The 24,230-nt window shown below is 44.2% G+C and overlaps 1 protein-coding gene across 4 annotated transcripts; it reads left to right on the top strand.

The window, feature by feature from the left end:
* The first annotated feature begins 8,906 nt into the window (after positions 1–8,906).
* mindy4b (MINDY family member 4B) lies at positions 8,907–23,604 on the top strand. 4 transcript variants are annotated; one of them, XM_047392196.1, is made up of 11 exons: positions 8,907–9,002; positions 11,623–11,766; positions 13,007–13,126; positions 16,034–16,131; positions 19,137–19,302; positions 19,372–19,437; positions 19,588–19,658; positions 19,828–19,900; positions 20,537–20,713; positions 21,391–21,571; positions 23,264–23,604. In XM_047392196.1, exons 1-11 carry the CDS (start codon positions 8,922–8,924, stop codon positions 23,398–23,400), a joined length of 1,314 nt encoding a protein of 437 aa, XP_047248152.1. In that variant the 5' UTR covers positions 8,907–8,921; the 3' UTR covers positions 23,401–23,604. The 4 variants fall into 4 exon arrangements, with proteins under 4 accessions (XP_047248152.1, XP_047248151.1, XP_047248150.1 ...); XM_047392193.1 differs by lacking the exon at positions 8,907–9,002 and adding an exon at positions 9,475–9,916; XM_047392195.1 differs by lacking the exons at positions 8,907–9,002; positions 13,007–13,126 and adding an exon at positions 9,470–9,916.
* Positions 23,605–24,230: the final 626 nt, after the last annotated feature.

The following is a 24,230-nucleotide window of genomic DNA, read 5'->3' as shown; positions in this document are numbered from 1 at the left end:
CCTGGGTTTGAATCCCGAACCCAATGACCTTTGCTGAATGTCTTTGCTGTCTACCTACTCTTGAAAAATAAAGGCTTCTAGTGCTACAAAAAAAAAAAAACACCCTTTAAATAAAAATGTATCATAACTTAAAACAGAACACACCATTATCTGAGCAGTTAGTCTGTGAGCACTTAAATAGCTAAGCTTCTCAACAAAAACAAATGTCATGAAATAAGCATTCAGATTATTTCATCCTAAACTAATCTTCTCTGCCCAAACACCACCTCTTACGTGAACCGTGCTGAGGAAAAGGTTTCTGGGCGACGAGTTGAGGGAAGCGAAGCTGTCCGGTCATCCCGGTGGCTGAACAAAGGGACTAGTGTTGCAGCTGGGGGGGGCTGTATTCAGCCGGCTGAACTGTAGTTTGAAAAACTGCTTCAATTAGAGCTGCTGTGGAGAGTTCTCTGGGGCACAAGTTGCCCCTGTAGGCCTTGTGAGAATATCGAGCTTGTCTCAATTACCCCCTTTTAATAAATGAATGCTGGATACAGGAGTACCATCATTACTTAACTTTGTTGCATACGATCGGCATAATCGTAGCCACTTTTTGATCCAAGGATTCTTTGAAATTGAAACCTTACTTGCTCGCAAGTTTCAAGGCCTTCAGCTGACGTGTGGTCTGGTCCCTCCATTAGCCGCTATGAGAATGAGACCAAGCGGAGGGGGTAACCTGCTCTTGGGTCAAAGATTCCAGCTCTGACTCCTCCTCTTCATGGGATGGGTTAGGAGTAGGTTTAGGTTAATGTGATTTATATTGAAAGTTCCAAAAAAGTTCATACCGGCCTTTAATTAAGTTCAGTTCATGTTCATCCATGTTGTAACCCATGGCTGGGTCCCAACATCTGGGTCAATTATTAATCTAATTCCAGCTTCTGATTGTTAACAATGATCAGACCTTTGAGATTGTACAGGGGTTGGACAATGAAAGTGAAACTCCTGTCATTTTAGTGTGGGAGGTTTCATGGCTAAATTGGACCAGCCTGGTAGCCAGTCTTCATTGATTGCACATTGCACCAGTAAGAGCAGAGTGTGAAGGTTCAATTAGCAGGGTAAGAGCACAGTTTTACTCAAAATATTGAAATGCACACAACATGATGGGTGACATACCAGAGTTCAAAAGAGGACAAATTGTTGGTGCACGTCTTGCTGGCGCATCTGTGACCAAGACAGCAAGTCTTTGTGATGTATCAAGAGCCACGGTATCCAGGGTAATGTCAGCATACCACCAAGAAGGACGAACCACATCCAACAGGATTAACTGTGGACGCAAGAGGAAGCTGTCTGAAAGGGATGTTCGGGTGCTAACCCGGATTGTATCCAAAAAACATAAAACCACGGCTGCCCAAATCACGGCAGAATTAAATGTTCACCTCAACTCTCCTGTTTCCACCAGAACTGTCCGTCAGGAGCTCCACAGGGTCAATATACACGGCCGGGCTGCTATAGCCAAACCTTTGGTCACTCATGCCAATGCCAAACGTCGGTTTCAATGGTGCAAGGAGCGCAAATCTTGGGCTGTGGACAATGTGAAACATGTATTGTTCTCTGATGAGTCCACCTTTACTGTTTTCCCCACATCCAGGAGAGTTACGGTGTGGAGAAGCCCCAAAGAAGCGTACCACCCAGACTGTTGCATGCCCAGAGTGAAGCATGGGGGTGGATCAGTGATGGTTTGGGCTGCCATATCATGGCATTCCCTTGGCCCAATACTTGTGCTAGATGGGCGCGTCACTGCCAAGGACTACCGAACCATTCTTGAGGACCATGTGCATCCAATGGTTCAAACATTGTATCCTGAAGGCGGTGCCGTGTATCAGGATGACAATGCACCAATACACACAGGAAGACTGGTGAAAGATTGGTTTGATGAACATGAAAGTGAAGTTGAACATCTCCCATGGCCTGCACAGTCACCAGATCTAAATATTATTGAGTCACTTTGGGGTGTTTTGGAGGAGCGAGTCAGGAAACGTTTTCCTCCACCAGTATCACGTAGTGACCTGGCCACTATCCTGCAAGAAGAATGGTTTAAAATCCCTCTGACCACTGTGCAGGACTTGTATATGTCATTCCCAAGATGAATTGATGCTGTATTGGCTGCAAAAGGAGGTCCTACACCATACTAATAAATTATTGTGGTCTAAAACCAGGTGTTTCAGTTTCATTGTCCAACCCCTGTATATCTTGACAACTAATAACTCATAAGATGCTAGTTCTGTCATGGCCTTAACCCATTCCTTAAAAATTGGATCTTTTGAACTCTTCCACTTATGGATAATAACTCTAGCAGCTAAAACAAAGCCAGTTAGCACCAAAGTACATTTACTTTTTGACACAGTAGGTCAGTAAGGGATCAATAATTAAAAGCACAAATTGGTAGATGCATGCCCAAACATGCCTCAATTTTTTAATTATTGTTTTCCAGAAAGCTTGAACCACAGGGCAGGCCCTCAAAACATGAATAAATGTGCCCTCTTGTCTCTTACATTTCCAACCTAGATTTTCCAGAACAATTCCCATTTGAAAGAGTTGGGTGTGTGTATAATAAAATCGGTGCATTATCTTGCTGTGAGTAAACTTCCCTCGCACATCTCTCATAAACCATCCCAAAGATGAAGCTATTTTGCGCCATGTGTCCTTATCTATAGGTCCTTCTCAAAATATTAGCATATTGTGATTAAGTTCATTATTTTCCATAATGTCATGATGAAAATTTAACATTCATATATTTTAGATTCATTGCACACTAACTGAAATATTTCAGGTTTTTTATTGTCTTAATACGGATGATTTTGGCATACAGCTCATGAAAACCCAAAATTCCTATCTCACAAAATTAGCATATCATTAAAAGGGTCTCTAAACGAGCTATGAACCTAATCATCTGAATCAACGAGTTAACTCTAAACACCTGCAAAAGATTCCTGAGGCCTTTAAAACTCCCAGCCTGGTTCATCACTCAAAACCCCAATCATGGGTAAGACTGCCGACCTGACTGCTGTCCAGAAGGCCACTATTGACACCCTCAAGCAAGAGGGTAAGACACAGAAAGACATTTCTGAACGAATAGGCTGTTCCCAGAGTGCTGTATCAAGGCACCTCAGTGGGAAGTCTGTGGGAAGGAAAAAGTGTGGCAGAAAACGCTGCACAACGAGAAGAGGTGACCGGACCCTGAGGAAGATTGTGGAGAAGGGCCGATTCCAGACCTTGGGGGACCTGCGGAAGCAGTGGACTGAGTCTGGAGTAGAAACATCCAGAGCCACCGTGCACAGGCGTGTGCAGGAAATGGGCTACAGGTGCCGCATTCCCCAAGTCAAGCCACTTTTGAACCAGAAACAGCGGCAGAAGCGCCTGACCTGGGCTACAGAGAAGCAGCACTGGACTGTTGCTCAGTGGTCCAAAGTACTTTTTTTCGGATGAAAGCAAATTCTGCATGTCATTCGGAAATCAAGGTGCCAGAGTCTGGAGGAAGACTGGGGAGAAGGAAATGCCAAAATTCCAGAAGTCCAGTGTCAAGTACCCACAGTCAGTGATGGTCTGGGGTGCCGTGTCAGCTGCTGGTGTTGGTCCACTGTGTTTTATCAAGGGCAGGGTCAATGCAGCTAGCTAGCAGGAGATTTTGGAGCACTTCATGCTTCCATCTGCTGAAAAGCTTTATGGAGATGAAGATTTCATTTTTCAGCACGACCTGGCACCTGCTCACAGTGCCAAAACCACTGGTAAATGGTTTACTGACCATGGTATCACTGTGCTCAATTGGCCTGCCAACTCTCCTGACCTGAACCCCATAGAGAATCTGTGGGATATTGTGAAGAGAACGTTGAGAGACTCAAGACCCAACACTCTGGATGAGCTAAAGGCCGCTATCGAAGCATCCTGGGCCTCCATAAGACCTCAGCAGTGCCACAGGCTGATTGCCTCCATGCCACGCCGCATTGAAGCAGTCATTTCTGCCAAAGGATTCCCGACCAAGTATTGAGTGCATAACTGTACATGATTATTTGAAGGTTGACGTTTTTTGTATTAAAAACACTTTTCTTTTATTGGTCGGATGAAATATGCTAATTTTGTGAGATAGGAATTTTGGGTTTTCATGAGCTGTATGCCAAAATCATCCGTATTAAGACAATAAAAGACCTGAAATATTTCAGTTAGTGTGCAATGAATCTAAAATATATGAATGTTACATTTTCATCATTACATTATGGAAAATTATTAACTTTATCACAATATGCTAATATTTTGAGAAGGACCTGTATATCCACCTTCAGTTCTTTCTACCATACAGATCTCAGACTCTCATTATTGTCATACTTTGCCTTTGATGACATTTTAAAAAATGTAGAAGCCAACTGACTATTTTGAGGAAGTTTAAAATAAGTCTGTTTCACCGTATTGCATTCGGATACCTGATTCATTATTTTCTTCAGCCCACTTATTTGCAGGTATTTCCAAATGTCAAATTTACAAATACCAGCTTTTATAATATCTGCTATACTTCTAATGCCCCTAGACAGCCAGGAATCCCAAAAAAATATTTTCTTCCCTATCGTTATTGCTGGTTATTCCAGAGCGAAGAATATAATTGTTATTATGGTGAAACTCTCAAAAAGTTATAAAACATATATTTAGAGTGCTGTATATTTGGATTAGATTCCCGACCTGTAAATGGGGTTCTTTGTGATAGAACCTCAAATGAACTAAAGGGGGCAGTTTTCTCCTGTTCAATAGATACCCGCCCCGGATCTGTGCCACTCTTCATATAATGAGCTCACTCATCTCAAAGGCCATGTTATATAGCTCTACATCTGGTAATGCCAACCCGCCCTCTTTTCTTGTTATAAACAGCGTATGTAATTGTATCCTTGGTTTTTTACTATTCCAAATATATTGTTACTGTTTGATTATATTGCTTAAAGTAGTCTCAAGATATTGAAATTGGGAACCCCGTTGATAGGTAATTAAACTGTGGCGCAATAATCATTTTCACAGTATTTATCTTTCCCCAAAGGGTTAAATTCAACATTTTCCATTTTTCCAGATCAATTGAATTTTTGTGAGGATTTTATGATCATATTTATCTGCATTATTTCTGATAAATTTGCACATAATTTAATACTCAAATATTTTATTCCTGTTGAGAGCCATTTCAAATTACCAGCATGAACCATAGCTGGGTGGCATCCTTTCGACACGGCCATAGCCCCTGATTTATGCCAATGAACTTTATAACCAGAAATTTGAGAAAATAAATCCACCTCATTAAGAAGAGACTGAGTGGAAGAGGAAGAGTCTGCATATAAAACAAGTTTATGCTCTGCGGCTATGGAGCTAAATTGGGGCCATAATGTTTCTTCAAACCAAAAAAATTTGAACCTGAAAAATAAGAGTTTTTTTCAGCCCCTGGCTGTGAATCACTTCACTAAATGAAGACCAAACACGTTTAAATCAAATATGCACCAGAAACCGAGACCCGAGTCCAGTCCATGTGAAAACAAGTCCAAGCTTAATTATACAAAGATATTTGGAAAATACCGGCTCGTTTTGCATCTGGTTTCATTCCCGCCACTTAGTCTGGCGGTTCTTTTGCTTTACGTTGAGAGGATGGGAAATCTCCAACATGGACATAAAATACTGTGCAAATCTGTCAAGATCATATTTTCTCCTCTGAGATGCGCGTCGTGTTTTCACGTAAGCTGCTTCTATCGGTGAAGCATGTTATCTAAACCAGTCACATATATATAGAATATCAATGATGTAATACAGATATTTCCAGTCCCCACGGTCCCTGAATGCAACAGCTGGGAATATGTTGTTCAGCCGCTGTGTTGAGCTGTCAGTCATGATTCCTCACCACGTGATCTGAGGCCCCGCCCCCCATGCCAAAACAGGGCCAGAAGTTTGAAGCCGAAAAAAATAAAATCTGGAAGTTCGAAGAAAAAAAATTTGAATCTGAAAAGTAGTTTTGAAGTTTTTTTTTTCCAGTTTCACATCAGTTTTTTTTCAGTTGCAAAACTTTTTTCCAGTTTTCACATTTTTTTGGGGGAAGTTCAAAATATTTTTTCAGGTTCAAATTATTTTTGTTTGACGAAACTTTATGGACCCAATTCAGCTCCATATGCAGCCTGCCACTTCCCCTTCGGTATCTGTTTCATCCGTTATGGAAGTGGCTAGTGTTTGGTTGACCAATGTAAACAAGATTAGGGACGACAGATCCGCCTGTTTGGTGCCTCTTCATAACTTAAAAAAAGGTGAGATCCAATCATAACCACAGCTGCAGCTGGTTTTGCATAAATTGCCTTAATCCAACTCAAAAATCCCTTACCAAATTTTTTCTGAAACACATCATAAAAACTTCCACTCCACTCGATTGAACACCTTCTCTGCATTGAGGGAGAAGGCAGCTACCGGTACATCTTTCCCATAACTGTGCCAAAATAAGTGATGCAGACTCCTAAGATTGTTTCATCCTTTAACGAAACCCACCTGGTCAGAATGAACCAGCAGTGGCAAAACCTTTTCCAGTCTCGTTCATATCTTCACGAGACTTTTGTAATCCACATTTATAAAACTGACTGGGTGGAAATTAGTTGGATCTAATGGGTCCTTGTCCTTTTTTGGAATCACTGAAATATGGGCTTCATAAAAGGTTTCAGGCAGACAGCCAAGTGATGCCGATTCACTGTATAAGTTCATTAATCAGAATCAGATCAGAATCAGAATCAGAATCAGAAAAGCTTTTGGACATACAAGGAATTTGTTTTGGCGTAGTCGGTGCAATACAATACAAATGAAACAGTATAAACATATCTACAATATAATATAAATATATGTGCACAGTTTTAAGTGAGTGAGAGTAAATATAGAGCAGTATAAGATGCAAGAGCAATACAACAGTGCAGGTGATCATTGTGCAAGTAAAGCAGGAGTCCAACCTGAGCGTTAATGTAACGCATAGAGTTACAGGTTACAGGTGTCCTGTCAGCAAAAACAGGGGTGTGGGTGAAAGTGTGGTTTCTGGGCTTTGTTAACCAGGCTGGTGGCAGATGGGAAAAAACTGTTTTTGTGGCGTGAGGTTTTGGTCCGGATGGACCGCAGCCTCCTGCCAGAGGGGAGAGTTTCAAAGAGTCTGTGACCGGGGTGGGAGGGATCAGCCAGAATCTTCCCGGCCCGCTTCAGGGTCCTGGAGGTGTACAGTTCCTGGAGCGACAGTAGACTGCAGCCAATCACCTTCTCAGCAGACCGAATGACACGCTGCAGCCTGCCCTTATCCTTGGCTGTAGCAGCGGCGTACCAGATGGTGATGGAGGAGGTGAGGATGGACTCAATGATGGCTGTGTAGAAGTGCACCATCATAGTCTTTGGCAGGTTGAATTTCTTCAGCTGCCGCAGGAAGAACATCCTCTGCTGGGCTTTCTTGATGAGGGAGCTGATGTTTGGCTCCCACTTGAGATCCTGGGAGATGATGGTTCCCAGGAAGCGGAAAGATTCCACAGTGTCAATTGTGGAGTCACAGAGGGTGATGGGGGCAGGTGGTGCTGGGTTCTGCCTGAAGTTCACAACCATCTCCACTGTCTTTAGAGCGTTGAGCTCAAGGCTGTTCTGGCTGCACCAGTCCAACAGATGGTCCACCTCCCATCTGTACGCGGACTCATCACCATCAGAGATGAGTCCGATCAGGGTGGTGTCGTCCGCAAACTTCAGAAGCTTGACAGACTGGTGACTGGAGGTGCAGCTGTTGGTGTACAGGGAGAAGAGCAGAGGAGAGAGAACACAGCCTTGGGGGGAACCGGTGCTGATGGTCAGGGAGTCAGAGACGTGCTTCCCCAGCCTCACGCGCTGCTTCCTGTCAGACAGGAAGTCAGTGATCCACCTACAGGTGGAGTCGGGCACACTCAGCTGGGAGAGCTTCTCCTGGAGCAGAACTGGGACGATGGTGTTGAAGGCAGAGCTGAAATCCACAAACAGGATCCTGGCGTAGGTTCCTGTGGAGTCCAGGTGCCGGAGGATGAAGTGAAGGGCTAGGTTGACTGCATCATCTACAGACCTGTTGGCTCTGTAGGCAAACTGCAGGGGGTCCAGGAGGGGGTCGGTGATGTCTTTTAGGTGTGAGAGCACAAGGCGCTCAAAGGACTTCATCACCACAGAGGTCAGGGCGACGGGTCTGAAGTCATTAAGCCCTGTGGTCCTTGGCTTCTTGGGAACAGGGACGATGGTGGAGGCCTTGAAGCAGGCTGGCACATGACATGTCTCCAGTGAGGTGTTAAAAATGTCTGTGAAGACTGGAGACAGCTGATCAGCGCAGTGCTTCAGGCTGGCTGGTGAGACAGAATCCGGACCAGCAGCTTTCCGGGGGTTCTGTCTCCTGAAGAGTTTGTTGACGTCCATCTCCTGGATGGAAAGAGCCGTCCTCGGCGTGGGTAGGGGGCTGGTGGGGGGGAACTTCAGGGTGGGGGTTGGAGGTGCCAAGGCCCCTCTTGAGGTTGGAGAGGTGGGGGTGGTGGATTGTGGCTGCAGGTGTTGGGGGGCGTCGTGGGAGATGGTTGCAGGACTGTCCCTTTGTCTTTCAAAGCGGCAGTAGAACTCGTTCAGGTCGTTGGCGAGGCGTCGGTCGTTGATGGAGTGGGGGGCTTTCGGCTTGTAGTTGGTGATTTACCTGTCATCCAGCTGCACCTGATGTGTTCATCACCTTTTTTTGCTGTTGGTTATCCTGGATCAAAATGACTGTAAGCTGTAATTATGGGTGGAAGTCCTCTGAAGTTATGATATCATCTTCAGATGGAGGCAGAGCTTCAGAAGATCCTGGTCCAGGTGTCCGACCTGCAGAAGCAAAGGAAAGTTTACACTTTGCAGTAACTAAGAACCATCTGACTTATTAAATGACTGACTGTCCTGTTCTTCACAGTCTGACCTGGAATCCGTTTATTTCTTCCAGCAGGCTGCAGTCAGGCCACAGTATGGTAAGTGTCTGGAAACAGATTGATTTTGGATCATTATTTAAAACCTGCAGCAGTTCAGTCATCTCCACACACAGCACCTGTGTTCCTGTCTCAGGTATTATTTTACCTCATAGTCGGGCTGCTGTTACACATCTGATAACTTAAACCTAAGTAACAAGACAGAAGCTTCTCAGCTTCCAGCTCTATTTCATGACTGAAGACGGGACTAGCGCTCCTCCTACAGGCCACCACAGGGTACAACAGTCGTATTTTTAGGAAGAGGGCGCTGAGTCAAACTGTATCATCGATATTGGTTTATTCAGGATCTCCAAACTTCCAGCATGGGCTTCATCATACAATCAGCGTCACCTGCCTCCAGATTCTAACACTTCCCTATGATGTCATCACAGGTGGCCATTTGAGGTTTTAACTATGCGTAACATTAACACCACACAGCAGTCTTGTAAACTCCAGACCTATCAAAGGTTCTGGAGGAGTCAGAACCTTGGGTATCTAATTTGATTGTTGTGGTCCAGAGCGTTCTGGTTATTAGGCTGTTCTAGGAATAGATTGCGCTGCCCCCTGCTGGTGTAAATCATGCACTGCAGCCAGGTCAATTTTCAACTTCCAGGATCATGTGTCAGTCAGGAAGGATTCAGTTTCACTGCTGCACCAACCTTCTGCTGTCCCGCCCCAGGTGTCCAGCAGAACCGCAGTCGAACCAGGACTCCAGACAGTCCTGGAACGGTCGGGATCAGAAGGGTCAAACAGCAGAGTAGTCAGAGCCATGATGACCAAACAGAGTTAATCGTTGTGCTTTAAGACGTACTAGCTATACTCAAGACTGTGGTTCTGACAGTTATTTTGTGGTGATGACAGACTCCGGGCTGGACTACATTGAGCTGCTGCAACATGAAGTCAACAAGAATCCAGATGTGAGTCTACAGATTTCTTTACATTCTGCTGGTATGATCCAACATTACTTTAACAGGACAGACGCCAACAGCCTCAGGTTTTCATGCTTCTTCATCTTGAAACTTTTTAAAACGTCTTTTTTTTTTTCTTCTCTTCAGTTTTGGTGCCTGACGGAAAACTTTAGATTTTATATTTTGCAGAAAGAACAACATTCGTTTCAGTGTAGTTTCCGACATTCTACTTTCTTCTACCAGTATTTAAAGCCTTTCTGTCTTCGAGGAATACCAAGCCATGAAGTGTTCCAGGTGTTATTTTGTCCACATCTTCCTCCAGACACACCTGGGGACATCTACTGTACAGGCTCTGAGTCTAAATTCTCCAACATTCTTTACTGGGGACAGGCCAGTCCAGCAGTTGGACCCTCTTCTTCCTCAACCATGAATGGAATGTGGTTTTACTCTGACTGGGTGAGAAATGGTTAGATGTCCATGGAAAAGATGTGTTCTTGAAGGCATCAAATGTTGCTCTGAAAACTCTGCTGGACTTTTCTGCACCAATGTTTTCACCACAGAAGTGGAAATGACACAGTCTCCTTCCATCATAGAATCATAGAGACTGGTCGCTGTTAACATGCTGGAAGCTCCTTTTCCATCAATTCAATTCAATTCAGTTGTATTTATATAGCTCCAATTCACAACACATGTCGTCTCAAGGTTCTTCACAACAGTCAGGTTCATACATTCCAATTAATCGTAACCATTGAACAGTTCAGTTAGATTCAGTTATTTATTTAAATTGGATAAAAAGTTTTTCTATCTAAGGAAACCCAGCAGATTGCATCCAGTCAGTGACTTGCAGCATTCACTCCTCCTGGATGAGCATGTAGAGACAGTGGACAGTCACTGGTGTTGACTTTGCAGCAATCCCTCATACTGAGCATGCATGTAGCGACAGTGGAGAGGAAAAACTCCCTTTTAACAGGAAGAAACCTCCAGCAGAACCAGAACCAGGCTCAGTGTGAGCGGCCATCTGCCACGACCGACTGGAGGTTTGAGAGAACAGAGCAGAGACACAAAGAGAACAAAGAAGCACTGATCCAGGAGTACTTTCTATGGGAAGGAAAAGTAAATATTAATGGATGTAGCTCCTTTAGGCGTTTCATCTAGAAAGAAAGAACAGATAAACTCTGAGCCAGTTTTCAAGGTTAGAGTCTGAAAGAGAGAACATAGAGTTAGTCAAACATCTGGAATACTGATCTGTCTGACCGCAATCCTTGTTCCTACTGGGATAGTCCATCCCAGATGGCTCCGGGCCCAGAGGAGCAGACCGCGTCTCTGGACAAGGTTAACATCAAAAATATGCAGGGTTAGGTCTGTGGACGTCTTAGATGTGGACATCTTGCCTTCTCTGACACTTTCCTGGTAACTGATTTAGGACCAAATCAGGATTATAACCAAGCTGAGCAGATCCTAAACAGGTCTGTGATGTCTTTTACCTTCAAATGCAAAACCAGACAGATTTCAGAAGGTTCAAATGAAGCTGAGGAGATGCAATATCAAAAAGTTTGGTTTTATAATTATTGACAGGGTGTAAAAAAGAGAAGTTGTGTTCTACTTCATATGTTTTGGACTGAATTAATTGTTTTTAATTCAGCAGAGGTGTGTTAACAAGATGATGTTTGCCGTGGATATTTCTGTGGAGGATCCATGTCTCTTCCTTTCCACAGAGGCTGCTGGATGTGGGGAAGGTGGAGGATCAGGAGGAGGCCACTCCACCTTGCAGGACCCTCCCAGCTCTCTGCTCCATCCCCCGGAGCCTGGTGATCTCCCCCAGCCTCGGAGGAACACCGGTCACCCCCCAGCTGACAGAGGTAAGCGTGGCGACAGGTCACATGACACTGCTGCCATGCATAAAACCCCCACATGTGACTCAGAGGGAGAGAAGATTTTTGTAAATATGATCCTACATCTAATTTCGGCTAATTTATTTTCCTAAATCAATAAAATCAATCTCTGACGCTTGTTGGTTGATTTTTATGTTTCTCTTGACTTGTCATTAACAAATAACTGCCTTCAAGAGCTCAACCTTTACCCTTCAGACCCTGAGAAAATCAGATGCTCCTCATCAACTCAGGAAATGGGTTCAAGCCTCAGATGAAGAGCAGCACATGACATATCACACCATGGTATAATTTATTTAACTGAAGTGAGTCCACTCAGTGATTCTTTAGTAGTGGTTTTTGTCCATCAGTTTTGGTCCACTCTCCTTTCCATTGTTGCTTCGGTTGACTCAGGTCCCACCGCAGCATTAAAGTTGAAGTCTGGACTTGGCTAAACCATTGCAGCACTGTGATCCCTTTTCTTTCTCAGCTGTTCTGTTGTGGTTCTGCTGCTGTGTTTGGGATTGTGCTGTTGATGAACCCATGTGGACCAAGCTTCAGCCGCTGGACAGATAGACTCACGTTTAACTCTAGAATACTTTGGCCTGCAGAGGAGTTTATGGTCCATTCAGTGGTGGCCAGGGGGTCAGGTCCTGTGGCTACAAAGAACCGCCGCCACCATCCCTCCACGGCCGTGCTTGACAAAGGGTACAAGGTGTTTGTGCTGATATGCTGTGTTTGGTTTTCTCTAAAACATGGAGTTGTGCATTATGCCCAAACATCTCTGCTTTGGTCTCATCCATCCTAAGCCTGAGTCATGATGCCATGTTCTTTTTAGCCAGAGGAGGTTTTCTGCTTCATCTCTTCCAAACTGTTGTTTTAAAACCAGAACTCTAAACTGTGAAATGAAGCCTTCCTTCTTATCCCACTGTGTCTCCAGTGAAGGAGAAAATGAAGACCTGGGGCGTTTAGTAACACCACATCTGGATTAATGGACTGCAACAGTTGTTTCTCTCAGATCATTGCTGACGTCTTTCCCTCCTGGTGTTGTGCTAACACACACCTTGGTGCTCCAGAGCAGTAAACTGAGAAAACGTCTGCCTTTATTGAGGTGTTCACACTGAAGATCAGTTCACAGATTGATGCAGATGTTCAGTTCTCACTGAGCTCCTGTCTGCAGATGGTAGGTGGCAGGCAGCAGAGCTGACCAGGTTTCTCTGTTTTCTCACAGAGCCTCAGGAGGATTCTGTTCGGGGGAACGTTTCATGTCTTCAACTACGAGTGGAGGAAATCCTTCTTCCAGTTCAGAGAACCAGACTCTGAACTGTCATACGCTCTGGAGGCCGACAGGGTGAGAAACCCAGAAACTCTGATCTCACTGCAGTGGACCATCAAACCAGACCACTTCCACAGAGGTCCAACTGGTTCTGATTCACATAGGCAGAAACAGGTCCTGATACGCTAAAAAAAAACAACATTCAACTCAAAATTACCCAAAAAGTAAATGTGTCGGACTCGGTTCTGAAACGGACAGGATTCAGGTCTTGAACGAGGACCAGGATCTTAGGTTTAAACTAAGTTGAGGACGTTAATATGACTTTTATGCATCTGTTGCCAGGGCCCGGATGTGGGCCCCAGGTTAAGAGCCCTACCCACATTAATGTCTTTAACTGGATTATTTATAACTTTTAAGGCTATGCTTAAAACGTTCCTGTTTGATAAAGCTTATAGTTAGAGTGGCTTAGTTTATCCTGATCTATCTGTGTAGTTATGCTGCTATAGGCTTAGGCTGCTGGATGACATAATGACCACTTTCACCCTCTTCACTACATTCTCCTACTACTCTCCAATTTTGCATTATTTGCTGTTATTTCAGTTTTTAACTTTGTTCTCTCTTTTCTCGTCCTAGAAGCTACACCTGGCCTGGCTCTGTGTCTACCTGTGACACCTTTCTGGAGAGGGGCATCGTCCGAGCTTCTGCTGGCAACAACTTAATGCTCACCTTCTACAGATGATCCACATAGCCCTGTCTTTTAGTGTTTAACCCTTTCTCTCTCCTAGACAATGCTACTGACTGAGCTTCTACTGTGACTAACTCTATGTTCTCTCTTTCAGACTCTATCCTTGAAAACTGGATCAGAGTTTATCTGTTCTTTCTTTCTAGATGAAACGACTAAAGGAGCTACATCCATTAACATTTACTTTTCCTTCCCATAGAAAGTACTCCTGGATCAGTGTTTCTTTGTTCTCTTTGTGTCTCTGCTCTGTTCTCTCAAACCTCCAGTCGGTCGTGGCAGATGGCCGCTCACACTGAGCCTGGTTCTGGTTCTGCTGGAGGTTTCTACCTGTTAAAAGGGAGTTTTTCCTCTCCACTGTCGCTACATGCATGCTCAGTATGAGGGATTGCTGCAAAGTCAACACCAGTGACTGTCCACTGTCTCTACATGCTCATCCAGGAGGAGTGAATGCTGCAAGTCACTGACTGGATGCAATCTGCTGGGTTTCCTTAGATAGAAAAACGTTTTATCCAATTTGAATAAATAACTGAATCTGACTGAACTGTTCAATGGTTACGATTAATTGGAATGTATGAACCTGACTTGAAATCTATATGATTTGAATGAATTGACGTAGCCCATTTTAAAGTTACCCACCTTTCACACAATGCAACAGGAAACAACACTCTCCAATTATGTTTCCCTCCGTCTTCCTCCCTCCCTGTTGGTTGGAGTAAGGGGGAGTCAGGTTTAGCCTAAACCGGCTCAGTTATGGTTGAGGTCCAAACACACCCTCCATTTCTGCTACCTGTATGACCCCTTCTCTTTTCCAATGGTTATAATCAGTCTGACAGAAAGAGGTATCCCAATCCTTGTGGTTTTTAGTAGAACAATGACCATCAGTGGGCTCTACATGGACAAGCTTGATCAGTTAATTATTTTACTTAGTACCCCTACACATAACCCATTCTAAAATGTCCAAACTCTAACACTCCGTATTTTAATCTAACCTCCCCATCAACCCGCACCATTCCAAACTCTATGTGAAGAGTCTTGAGACGACATGTGTTGTTAATCGGCACTATATAAATAAAACTGAACTGAATTGGATTGGATTGGATTGATAGCCAGGTAGGCCTAGACATTATTGGATATGAACTGATGTCCCGTGTCTGAAAGCTCTGTGTTGGGATGTAGTCTACCCCAAAATGACAACGGATCAGCACCTGAAATGACTTCATCCAAGCAAAAAAAAAGAACCAAATGTTTTCACGATCCTAGGCCTGTCTGTGTTACATTTCCGAAACACACACAAGAAATGCACCTAAACTTTGCCGTTGTTACATTTGACTTACCATAGGTTTGGTCAGAGGCGGAGCTATGACATCATAGAGTTTTGTTTATCTTCACAAAATCCAACAAATTAAAACACTTCACCTGATATGGACTTTCGGGTTTTATAAAAGTTCAATGTTTGCAAAGAATCTGTTGACTGAAGAAAACAAATGTTTGTGGACCCCTAAAACATGGCGCCCTGGGCTGCTGCCCCTGTAAGCCTTTTCTAGTGTCTGGCCCAGGCCAGGGCCAGGTAGTCGGCCGGTACCCCTGAATTTATCTGGGTTGATCCAGTGCTTCTGCTCAGACAGTGTCAATTTTTTAGGTTTCTGGGAGTCCGCAGCTATTTGGTTGACCAGCAGGGTTGAGGCTGATTTTGTCGGGGCCTAGCAGAGTTTGGTGGGATTGAGCTGAATTTTTGTTTGTTGAATCTGAATTCAAGACAGACCGACCATAGTTTTCAGTCGGGTCAAACTGAGCACCCAGAGTTTTAGTGGGTTAAAGCTGTGGTTTGATTGGACCAAACAGAGGTCAAATCTGACCAATCAGAGTTTTAGACAGACCTGGCGGTTTCAGTCAGCAGAGCTGAATTTTAATTGGACCAACCAGAATTTCTGTTGATCGAAGCAGCGTTTTTCTGGGACCAGGCAGCGTTTTAGTTGATTGAAGTTGAATTTTAGTCAGACTATTAATTGGTTGAAGCTTGGCTTTGGTTGGAAGTGGCAGAGTTCTGGTCCAACCAGGCAAAGTTTTATTTGCCAGAGCTGAATTTTAGTCAGACCAACCAATTTCTGTTGATCCAAACAAAATTTTGTTGGGACAAGGCAGAGTTTTGGTCCATTGAAGGCGAGCCACCGCGTTACAATAATTACAGACATCTTTTTCAGTTGTTTCAGTTGTTTCACCTGGACAAGTGTGTGTTTCAGGGTGGAGCTCGCGCTATTCAGATGGTCATCCAGGCTCGCATCATCAAGTACCTGCTGTTCAGCCAACAAAGCAGCACAGACAGACGGACGCTGCACAGGTGAGGACAGGTGCTGACATGATCCTGTTTGGTACAATGACACCTTCTCCTGTATACACAAAATCACATGACACCTGAAACATGATTGACTGAAGAGACAACAGCAGAGTGGCATCAGAACCATTTCAATACCACTGAGAGCTCTGAAATACTGAGACTGAAAAGAACTTGGTACCTGGACTTAGTGGAGTCACAGCTACCTGAAGTTAAAAATATAGCTGTCCAGTGGTGGAGCACAGACTTTGGCTCCTAACCTTTGAAGGATCAGTTCGGTCGCTGTTAGTAGAACTGAAACTGTCAGAACACCTGAGGTCTTCATTGGGTTTCGTTCAGTTTCAGTTATAAACGGATCCACCTGAGGAGCAGAGGAACTGATCATCTACCTTTAAACCAAACCATCTGTTCTCTGATTGGATAGTTATTGTGGTAGAGACCAATCAGAGGAAGGTACTACCACAGGGTGAAAGTTCTCGGGTCTACCTTCAGGGTTCCACGCAGTGCAGGAACTCTCCCTGCCCTTTGACCCGTGAAGCTGTAATGATCTTCTTGTTTCAGAGATCTTGTTGCCACAGGCTGATTACCAGGCATGAAAGTGGGCCGTTATGGTCCGGTACTGCGTACCACTAAGAGATTCAGCGACGGTACCGGGAAGAGGGAAGAACAGCTGTCTGCTACGAAGCCGTCATCCAGAACCAGTTACCAGAAAGGCTGCAAAAACTCACGAGCACATAAAGAAGATCAGATCTGCTACCAACAGGCCGTCTAAAACACGACTTAATCTGTTTATAAATATATTATTTTCCCCTCATTCCAGATAGTTTCTGAACTGTTCTGCTTTGCTTCTCTCCCCTCGGAGCTCGAGGTTTTTGTGAACAGCCAGCGTTTAAAACGAGCACCGCTACGTTTAATGTCTGTCTGCTCGATGCTAAATACCCCAATTAAAAGCAAAGATGGAGTAACTAGTTGTGTTTCATGTTATTTTGCTGAATTACAGCAACACAGTACAGCTCGAAAACACCGCTTATGACCAGAGATTTCACAGACACTACACGAGAACGCATGCGCACTTACCTCCGAAACAGAACGGTTGCCAAGGAGATCGGTGCGTTCGATTTAATGGGCTGGGAGATTTTACACAGGTGGTGCACAGACATAAAAATTGATGCTTGCATTAGGACAGAACAATAAATCACTTACCATCTACAGACTTTTAAATAAAAACCGCGAAAACAACCAAACTGTCAAATTGTTAATTTAAATTAAATCAAAACTTGACCACAATGCAGAGAACAATAACAACTGAAACAGCTGTCATTTCAGTGTGGGAGGTTTCATGGCTAAATTGGACCAGCCTGGTAGCCAGTCTTCATTGATTGCACATTGCACCAGTAAGAGCAGAGTGTGAAGGTTCAATTATCAGGGTAAGAGCACAGTTTTGCTCAAAATATTGAAATGCACACAACATTATGGGTGACATACCAGAGTTCAAAAGAGGACAAATTGTTGGTGCACGTCTTGCTGGCGCATCTGTGACCAAGACAGCAAGTCTTTGTGATGTATCAAGAGCCACGGTATCCATGGTAATGTCAGCATACCACCAAGAAGGATGAACCACATCCAACAGGATTAACTGTGGACGCAAGAGGAAGCTGTCTGAAAGGGATGTTCGGATGCTAACCCGGATTGTATCCAAAAAACATAAAACCACGGCTGCCCAAATCACAGCAGAATTAAATGTGCACCTCAACTCTCCTGTTTCCACCAGAACTGTCCGTCAGGAGCTCCACAGGGTCAATATACACGGCCGGGCTGCTATAGCCAAACCTTTGGTCACTCATGTCAATGCCAAACGTCGGTTTCAATGGTGCAAGGAGCGCAAATCTTGGGCTGTGGACAATGTGAAACATGTATTGTTCTCTGATGAGTCCACCTTTACTGTTTTCCCCACATCCAGGAGAGTTACGGTGTGGAGAAGCCCCAAAGAAGCGTACCACCCAGACTGTTGCATGCCCAGAGTGAAGCATGGGGGTGGATCAGTGATGGTTTGGGCTGCCATATCATGGCATTCCCTTGGCCCAATACTTGTGCTAGATGGGCGCGTCACTGCCAAGGACTACCGAACCATTCTTGAGGACCATATGCATCCAATGGTTCAAACATTGTATCTTGAAGGCGGTGCCGTGTATCAGGATGACAATGCACCAATACACACAGCAAGACTGGTGAAAGATTGGTTTGATGAACATGAAAGTGAAGTTGAACATCTCCCATGGCCTGCACAGTCACCAGATCTAAATATTATTGAGCCACTTTGTGGTGTTTTGGAGGAGCGAGTCAGGAAACGTTTTCCTCCACCAGTATCACGTAGTGACCTGGTCACTATCCTGCAAGACGAATGGCTTAAAATCCCTCTGATCACTGTGCAGGACTTGTATATGTCATTCCCAAGATGAATTGATGCTGTATTGGCCACAAAAGGAGGTCCTACACCATACTAATAAATTATTGTGGTCTAAAACCAGGTGTTTCAGTTTCATTGTCCAACCCCTGTATATCTTGACAACTAATAACTCATAAGATGCTAGTTCTGTCATGGCCTTAACCCATTCCTTAAAAATTGGATCTTTTGAACTCTTCCACTTATGGATAATAACTCTAGCAGCTAAAACAAAGCCAGTTAGCACCAAAGTACATTTACTTTTTGACACAGTAGGTCAGTAAGGGATCAATAATTAAAAGCACAAATTGGTAGATGCATGCCCAAACCAGGTGTTTCAGTTTCATTCTCCAACCCCTGTATATATATATATAATCCCAAAGTGTTGATGGAAGTTGACAAACCTGCCTCCGGAAGAAGTCTGAGAGACCTGCAACCAATCGGAGCAACAGAACCTGGGGAGAAACCACTCCAGTTCCATTAGGAAATTCTCCTTGCTTTGTACAAAAACTGGCCCAATATGAATGGGATTCATCTAATGGACATTTATGTGTCTCTGTCCAACCAGCCTCGGGCAGGTGGACCAGAGGGACCAAGAAAAGGCACTCGCAGCTGCACTTTCTGACAGCCTCTGGTTGGCTGGTCAGGAGGAGCTGGCCACCGTTACCTTGGTAACCGAGGACTACTGCATCACTCCTCACTTGGATTACAAGCTGGACAACTTCACGGAGAAGGTCAGTTCTGTCTAGATGCTCTGAAATCTTTTGTTGCATTGTCATCCATATTGACTCCATGATGTTCAGCTGCAGCTGTTCACCTTCGACAAGAAGGACGACGTCTGGAAGTTCATCCTGGACCACATTCAGTGTGTAAGTACATTCAGACAGGCTCATTCCAGGCGGCTCTCTTGGGTTTTTCAGTCAGTGCATAGACAGAGGCAGACATCTCAGCTTGGAAAACTGTAAGATTCAACCTGAGAAACCGTTGAATTGCAAGTTTTTCCACCTGTGTGCTTGTAGTTTAAAGAGGAGGGGAGTCATGGAGTCATCCTGTTCCTGTACAGCCTGATCTGCTCCCGGACAGTCAACAGGTAACGCTCCAAAAACATCATGTTGTTTGACTTCAGAGACCAAACAGGCCCCGTAAATCAGGTAAACTAAATTAGAACTGAGACCAGAAGGGGGCAATAAAGAGTTTACTCTGGTTACCTGGTTTTACTATAGAGTCTCACATTACCCAGTTCTTCTTCTTCCTTCTAGGCTGATGGACGATCTGGACTCCAAAACCTCCCATCTGCTGCACCTCAGTCTGGGAAACTTTGTGTGTCAACAGGTAAGATGCTCACCTGTCTCAGGTAAAGTGGGTCCTGTAAGAGTAACTAGGTAAAACGTTTATACACCTTTCAAGAGTGCTTCAACAAAAAAGAAATACAGAAGACAAAATTAAACAAAAGCAGATTTAAAGCGATATGTGTCTAACTGAACTTTGAGGGAACCACTGAGGCTGCTGATCTCAGAGTCAAAGGAAGTCTTGGAGCCACAAACGAAAACACTCCAGTAAGGGTGTAGACCGGTGTCTGTCCATGCAGCGCTTTCCACCTCAATATTAGGATCTTGAAATGCACTCGATAATGAACTGGGAGCCAATGAAGTTGCATTAGCAGTGGAGTCACATGACAAAATAAGAGGTTTCTACCAGTGTGCTGTTTAGACTGCAAGTTCCTCTCATGTTGCATGTAGAAATGCAACAGAATCCTATGTGGTTCTGGTCAGGTGGTTCCGGCAGACTTGGCCCTACACTCCTTTAAATCACTTGCAGTCGGTGCACAGGTTTCTGTGCTCCCAGACCCCTAGCTCTGTAGGACCCTCTGGAATCAGATCCTGATGGCTAAAGAACCTGAACAGAAGATAATTCTGCAGGATCTCACCTGGTCCTCATGTTCTGTTTATGGTGTTGGTATCGCCGCAGGCTTTACTGAACCTTCTGCTGACGGGCAGAGCCAGTCCTCATGTCTTTAACGGGACGCTGCAGTTTGGGGAGGACGGCCAACCTCTGGAGCACCCCCTGCAGGGAGTCCTGTCTCGCAGCGATGTGGGTTACCTGCACTGGAGCCGGGAGCAAATGGACCGAGGCGGGCTTCCTCAGGTAACTAGTTCTCTGCCTGACAGTAGTTTACCACTAACCTTTACTCACTGCTACATCCATGATTCAGTGTCCCGTTTCACCTGGAGGATGGCTTCTAATGTCTCAGGACCACAGATAAGAACTTAATTTCATCCTGTCCCATGTGGTCTGAATTTGCACTCTGGAAAGTTTTTCAAGTTTTGTTTTCTGCATGTTTTATTCAGATGGAGTTTGCATGTTCTCCTCTTGCACACATGGGTCCTGTCCAGCTTCCTCCCACCGCCCAAAAACATTGTTGGGTAAATTGGTCTCTTTAAATGGGCCTTAGGTATGAGAGTGTGTTGCCCTGTGATGGACTGGAGACCTTCTCTCCCAATGACCACTGAAGATAAGCAGGAGCTGAATCTGGCTCTGGAGGCCTCTGTTGGTATTAAGGTGTTATATTACAGAGTTTCAGGGTGAGAATTGATTCTTAGTTCAGTCTGAATTACCTGAGGCATCAAACCAGGATGTTCCCTGTTCCTTTACAAGCTAAACTCTGTGTTCATGCCAGGTTTCTCCATCCTAGCTTTTAGAAATTAAAATATAAATTATTTTTTATCCAGGGATTTCCAGGATTATTCCCAACAGGAGAATTCCCCGTTAGATTCACCATTTCTCTGTTAATCATTTGAACAAAATGCTTTCTGATTCTCCAGGTGGGCAGTATGCTAAAGACACCTAGGTATCCGGTCTGGGTCTGTTGCATCAACAGCAGCTACTCGGTTCTGTTCAGCCTAAACCGGTCCCTGCTGTCCGACTGGAGGATGGAGCACCAGTTCAAGCTCTTCTATTTCAACGGCCAGAACTGCCAGAGAGCCACAGCCCAGTTAGCTGTCGGTAAACACCACTGTCACCTGTGATTCTGGTCTTTTACAGGTCCTTCTCAAAATATTAGCATATTGTGATAAAGTTCATTATTTTCCATAATGTAATGATGAAAATTTAACATTCATATATTTTAGATTCATTGCACACTAACTGAAATATTTCAGGTCTTTTATTGTCTTAATACGGATGATTTTTGCATACAGCTCATGAAAACCCAAAATTCCTATCTCACAAAATTAGCATATTTCATCCGACCAATAAAAGAAAAGTGTTTTTAATACAAAAAACGTCAACCTTCAAATAATCATGTACAGTTATGCACTCAATACTTGGTCGGGAATCCTTTTGCAGAAATGACTGCTTCAATGCGGCGTGGCATGGAGGCAATCAGCCTGTGGCACTGCTGAGGTCTTATGGAGGCCCAGGATGCTTCGATAGCGGCCTTTAGCTCATCCAGAGTGTTGGGTCTTGAGTCTCTCAACGTTCTCTTCACAATATCCCACAGATTCTCTATGGGGTTCAGGTCAGGAGAGTTGGCAGGCCAATTGAGCACAGTGATACCATGGTCAGTAAACCATTTACCAGTGGTTTTGACACTGTGAGCAGGTGCCAGGTCGTGCTGAAAAATGAAATCTTCATCTCCATAAAGCTTTTCAGCAGATGGAAGCATGAAGTGCTCCAAAATCTCCTGATAGCTAGCTGCATTGACCCTGCCCTTGATAAAACACAGTGGACCAACACCAGCAGCTGACACGGCACCCAGACCATCACTGACTGTGGGTACTTGACACTGGACTTCTGGCATTTTGGCATTTCCTTCTCCCCAGTCTTCCTCCAGACTCTGGCACCTTGATTTCTGAATGACATGCAGAATTTGCTTTCATCTGAAAAAAGTACTTTGGACCACTGAGCAACAGTCCAGTGCTGCTTCTCTGTAGCCCAGGTCAGGCGCTTCTGCCGATGTTTCTGGTTCAAAAGTGGCTTGACCTGGGGAATGCGGCACCTGTAGCCCATTTCCTGCACACGCCTGTGCACGGTGGCTCTGGATGTTTCTACTCCAGACTCAGTCCACTGCTTCCGCAGGTCCCCCAAGGTCTGGAATCGGCCCTTCTCCACAATCTTCCTCAGGGTCCGGTCACCTCTTCTCGTTGTGCAGCGTTTTCTGCCACACTTTTTCCTTCCCACAGACTTCCCACTGAGGTGCCTTGATACAGCACTCTGGGAACAGCCTATTCGTTCAGAAATGTCTTTCTGTGTCTTACCCTCTTGCTTGAGGGTGTCAATAGTGGCCTTCTGGACAGCAGTCAGGTCGGCAGTCTTACCCATGATTGGGGTTATGAGTGATGAACCAGGCTGGGAGTTTTAAAGGCCTCAGGAATCTTTTGCAGGTGTTTAGAGTTAACTCGTTGATTCAGATGATTAGGTTCATAGCTCGTTTAGAGACCCTTTTAATGATATGCTAATTTTGTGAGATAGGAATTTTGGGTTTTCATGAGCTGTATGCCAAAATCATCCGTATTAAGACAATAAAAGACCTGAAATATTTCAGTTAGTGTGCAATGAATCTAAAATATATGAATGTTAAATTTTCATCATTACATTATGGAAAATAATGAACTTTATCACAATATGCTAATATTTTGAGAAGGACCTGTAATCTACTTCAGGTCCAAAAAGACACTTGTTCTGCTTCTCCTGCAGATACTCATTCCCACCACTGGGAGGCACTGTCTACAGAGGCAGACCCAGAGAAAAGATTCCCGTCACTGGAGATGACCATCAGGACAAAGTGGGATGGAGCCGCCATTGACTGGAATGGGATTGACCCGTTCTACTGAGCAGATAAAAGTCCCCCCCTGCTGGTGGGGTGGTGACCAATCAACAGAACCTGAGGATGAGGCGACCAACCAAAAAGGTTTCATCCAAGGAAACATCAATCCAAGAGAAAATGAGAAACTGCATCAGTTTGTGTATAAGGAGGGAAATCGGCAGCATCCAGGAATTATTTTCACTTTTAAATAAAAACTGGTTTAAATTTCGTATTTTATTAATCTGTGTTATTCAATTCAATTCAAAAATACTTTATTAATCTCAAAGGGAAATTAAATGTTGTTGTAGCTCATACAGGTCCTTCTCAAAATATTAGCATATTGTGATAAAGTTCATTATTTTCCATAATGTCATGATGAAAATTTAACATTCATATATTTTAGATTCATTGCACACTAACTGAAATATTTCAGGTCTTTTATTGTCTTAATACGGATGATTTTGGCATACAGCTCATGAAAACCCAAAATTCCTATCTCACAAAATTAGCATATCATTAAAAGGGTCTCTAAACGAGCTATGAACCTAATCATCTGAATCAACGAGTTAACTCTAAACACCTGCAAAAGATTCCTGAGGCCTTTAAAACTCCCAGCCTGGTTCATCACTCATAACCCCAATCATGGGTAAGACTGCCGACCTGACTGCTGTCCAGAAGGCCACTATTGACACCCTCAAGCAAGAGGGTAAGACACAGAAAGACATTTCTGAACGAATAGGCTGTTCCCAGAGTGCTGTATCAAGGCACCTCAGTGGGAAGTCTGTGGGAAGGAAAAAGTGTGGCAGAAAACGCTGCACAACGAGAAGAGGTGACCGGACCCTGAGGAAGATTGTGGAG

Source organism: Girardinichthys multiradiatus, chromosome 18, assembly GCF_021462225.1.
Source record: "Girardinichthys multiradiatus isolate DD_20200921_A chromosome 18, DD_fGirMul_XY1, whole genome shotgun sequence".
Lineage (NCBI taxonomy): Eukaryota > Metazoa > Chordata > Actinopteri > Cyprinodontiformes > Goodeidae > Girardinichthys > Girardinichthys multiradiatus.
Note: the sequence above shows the minus strand (reverse complement) of the source record. Positions and strands in the feature narration are given on the sequence as shown.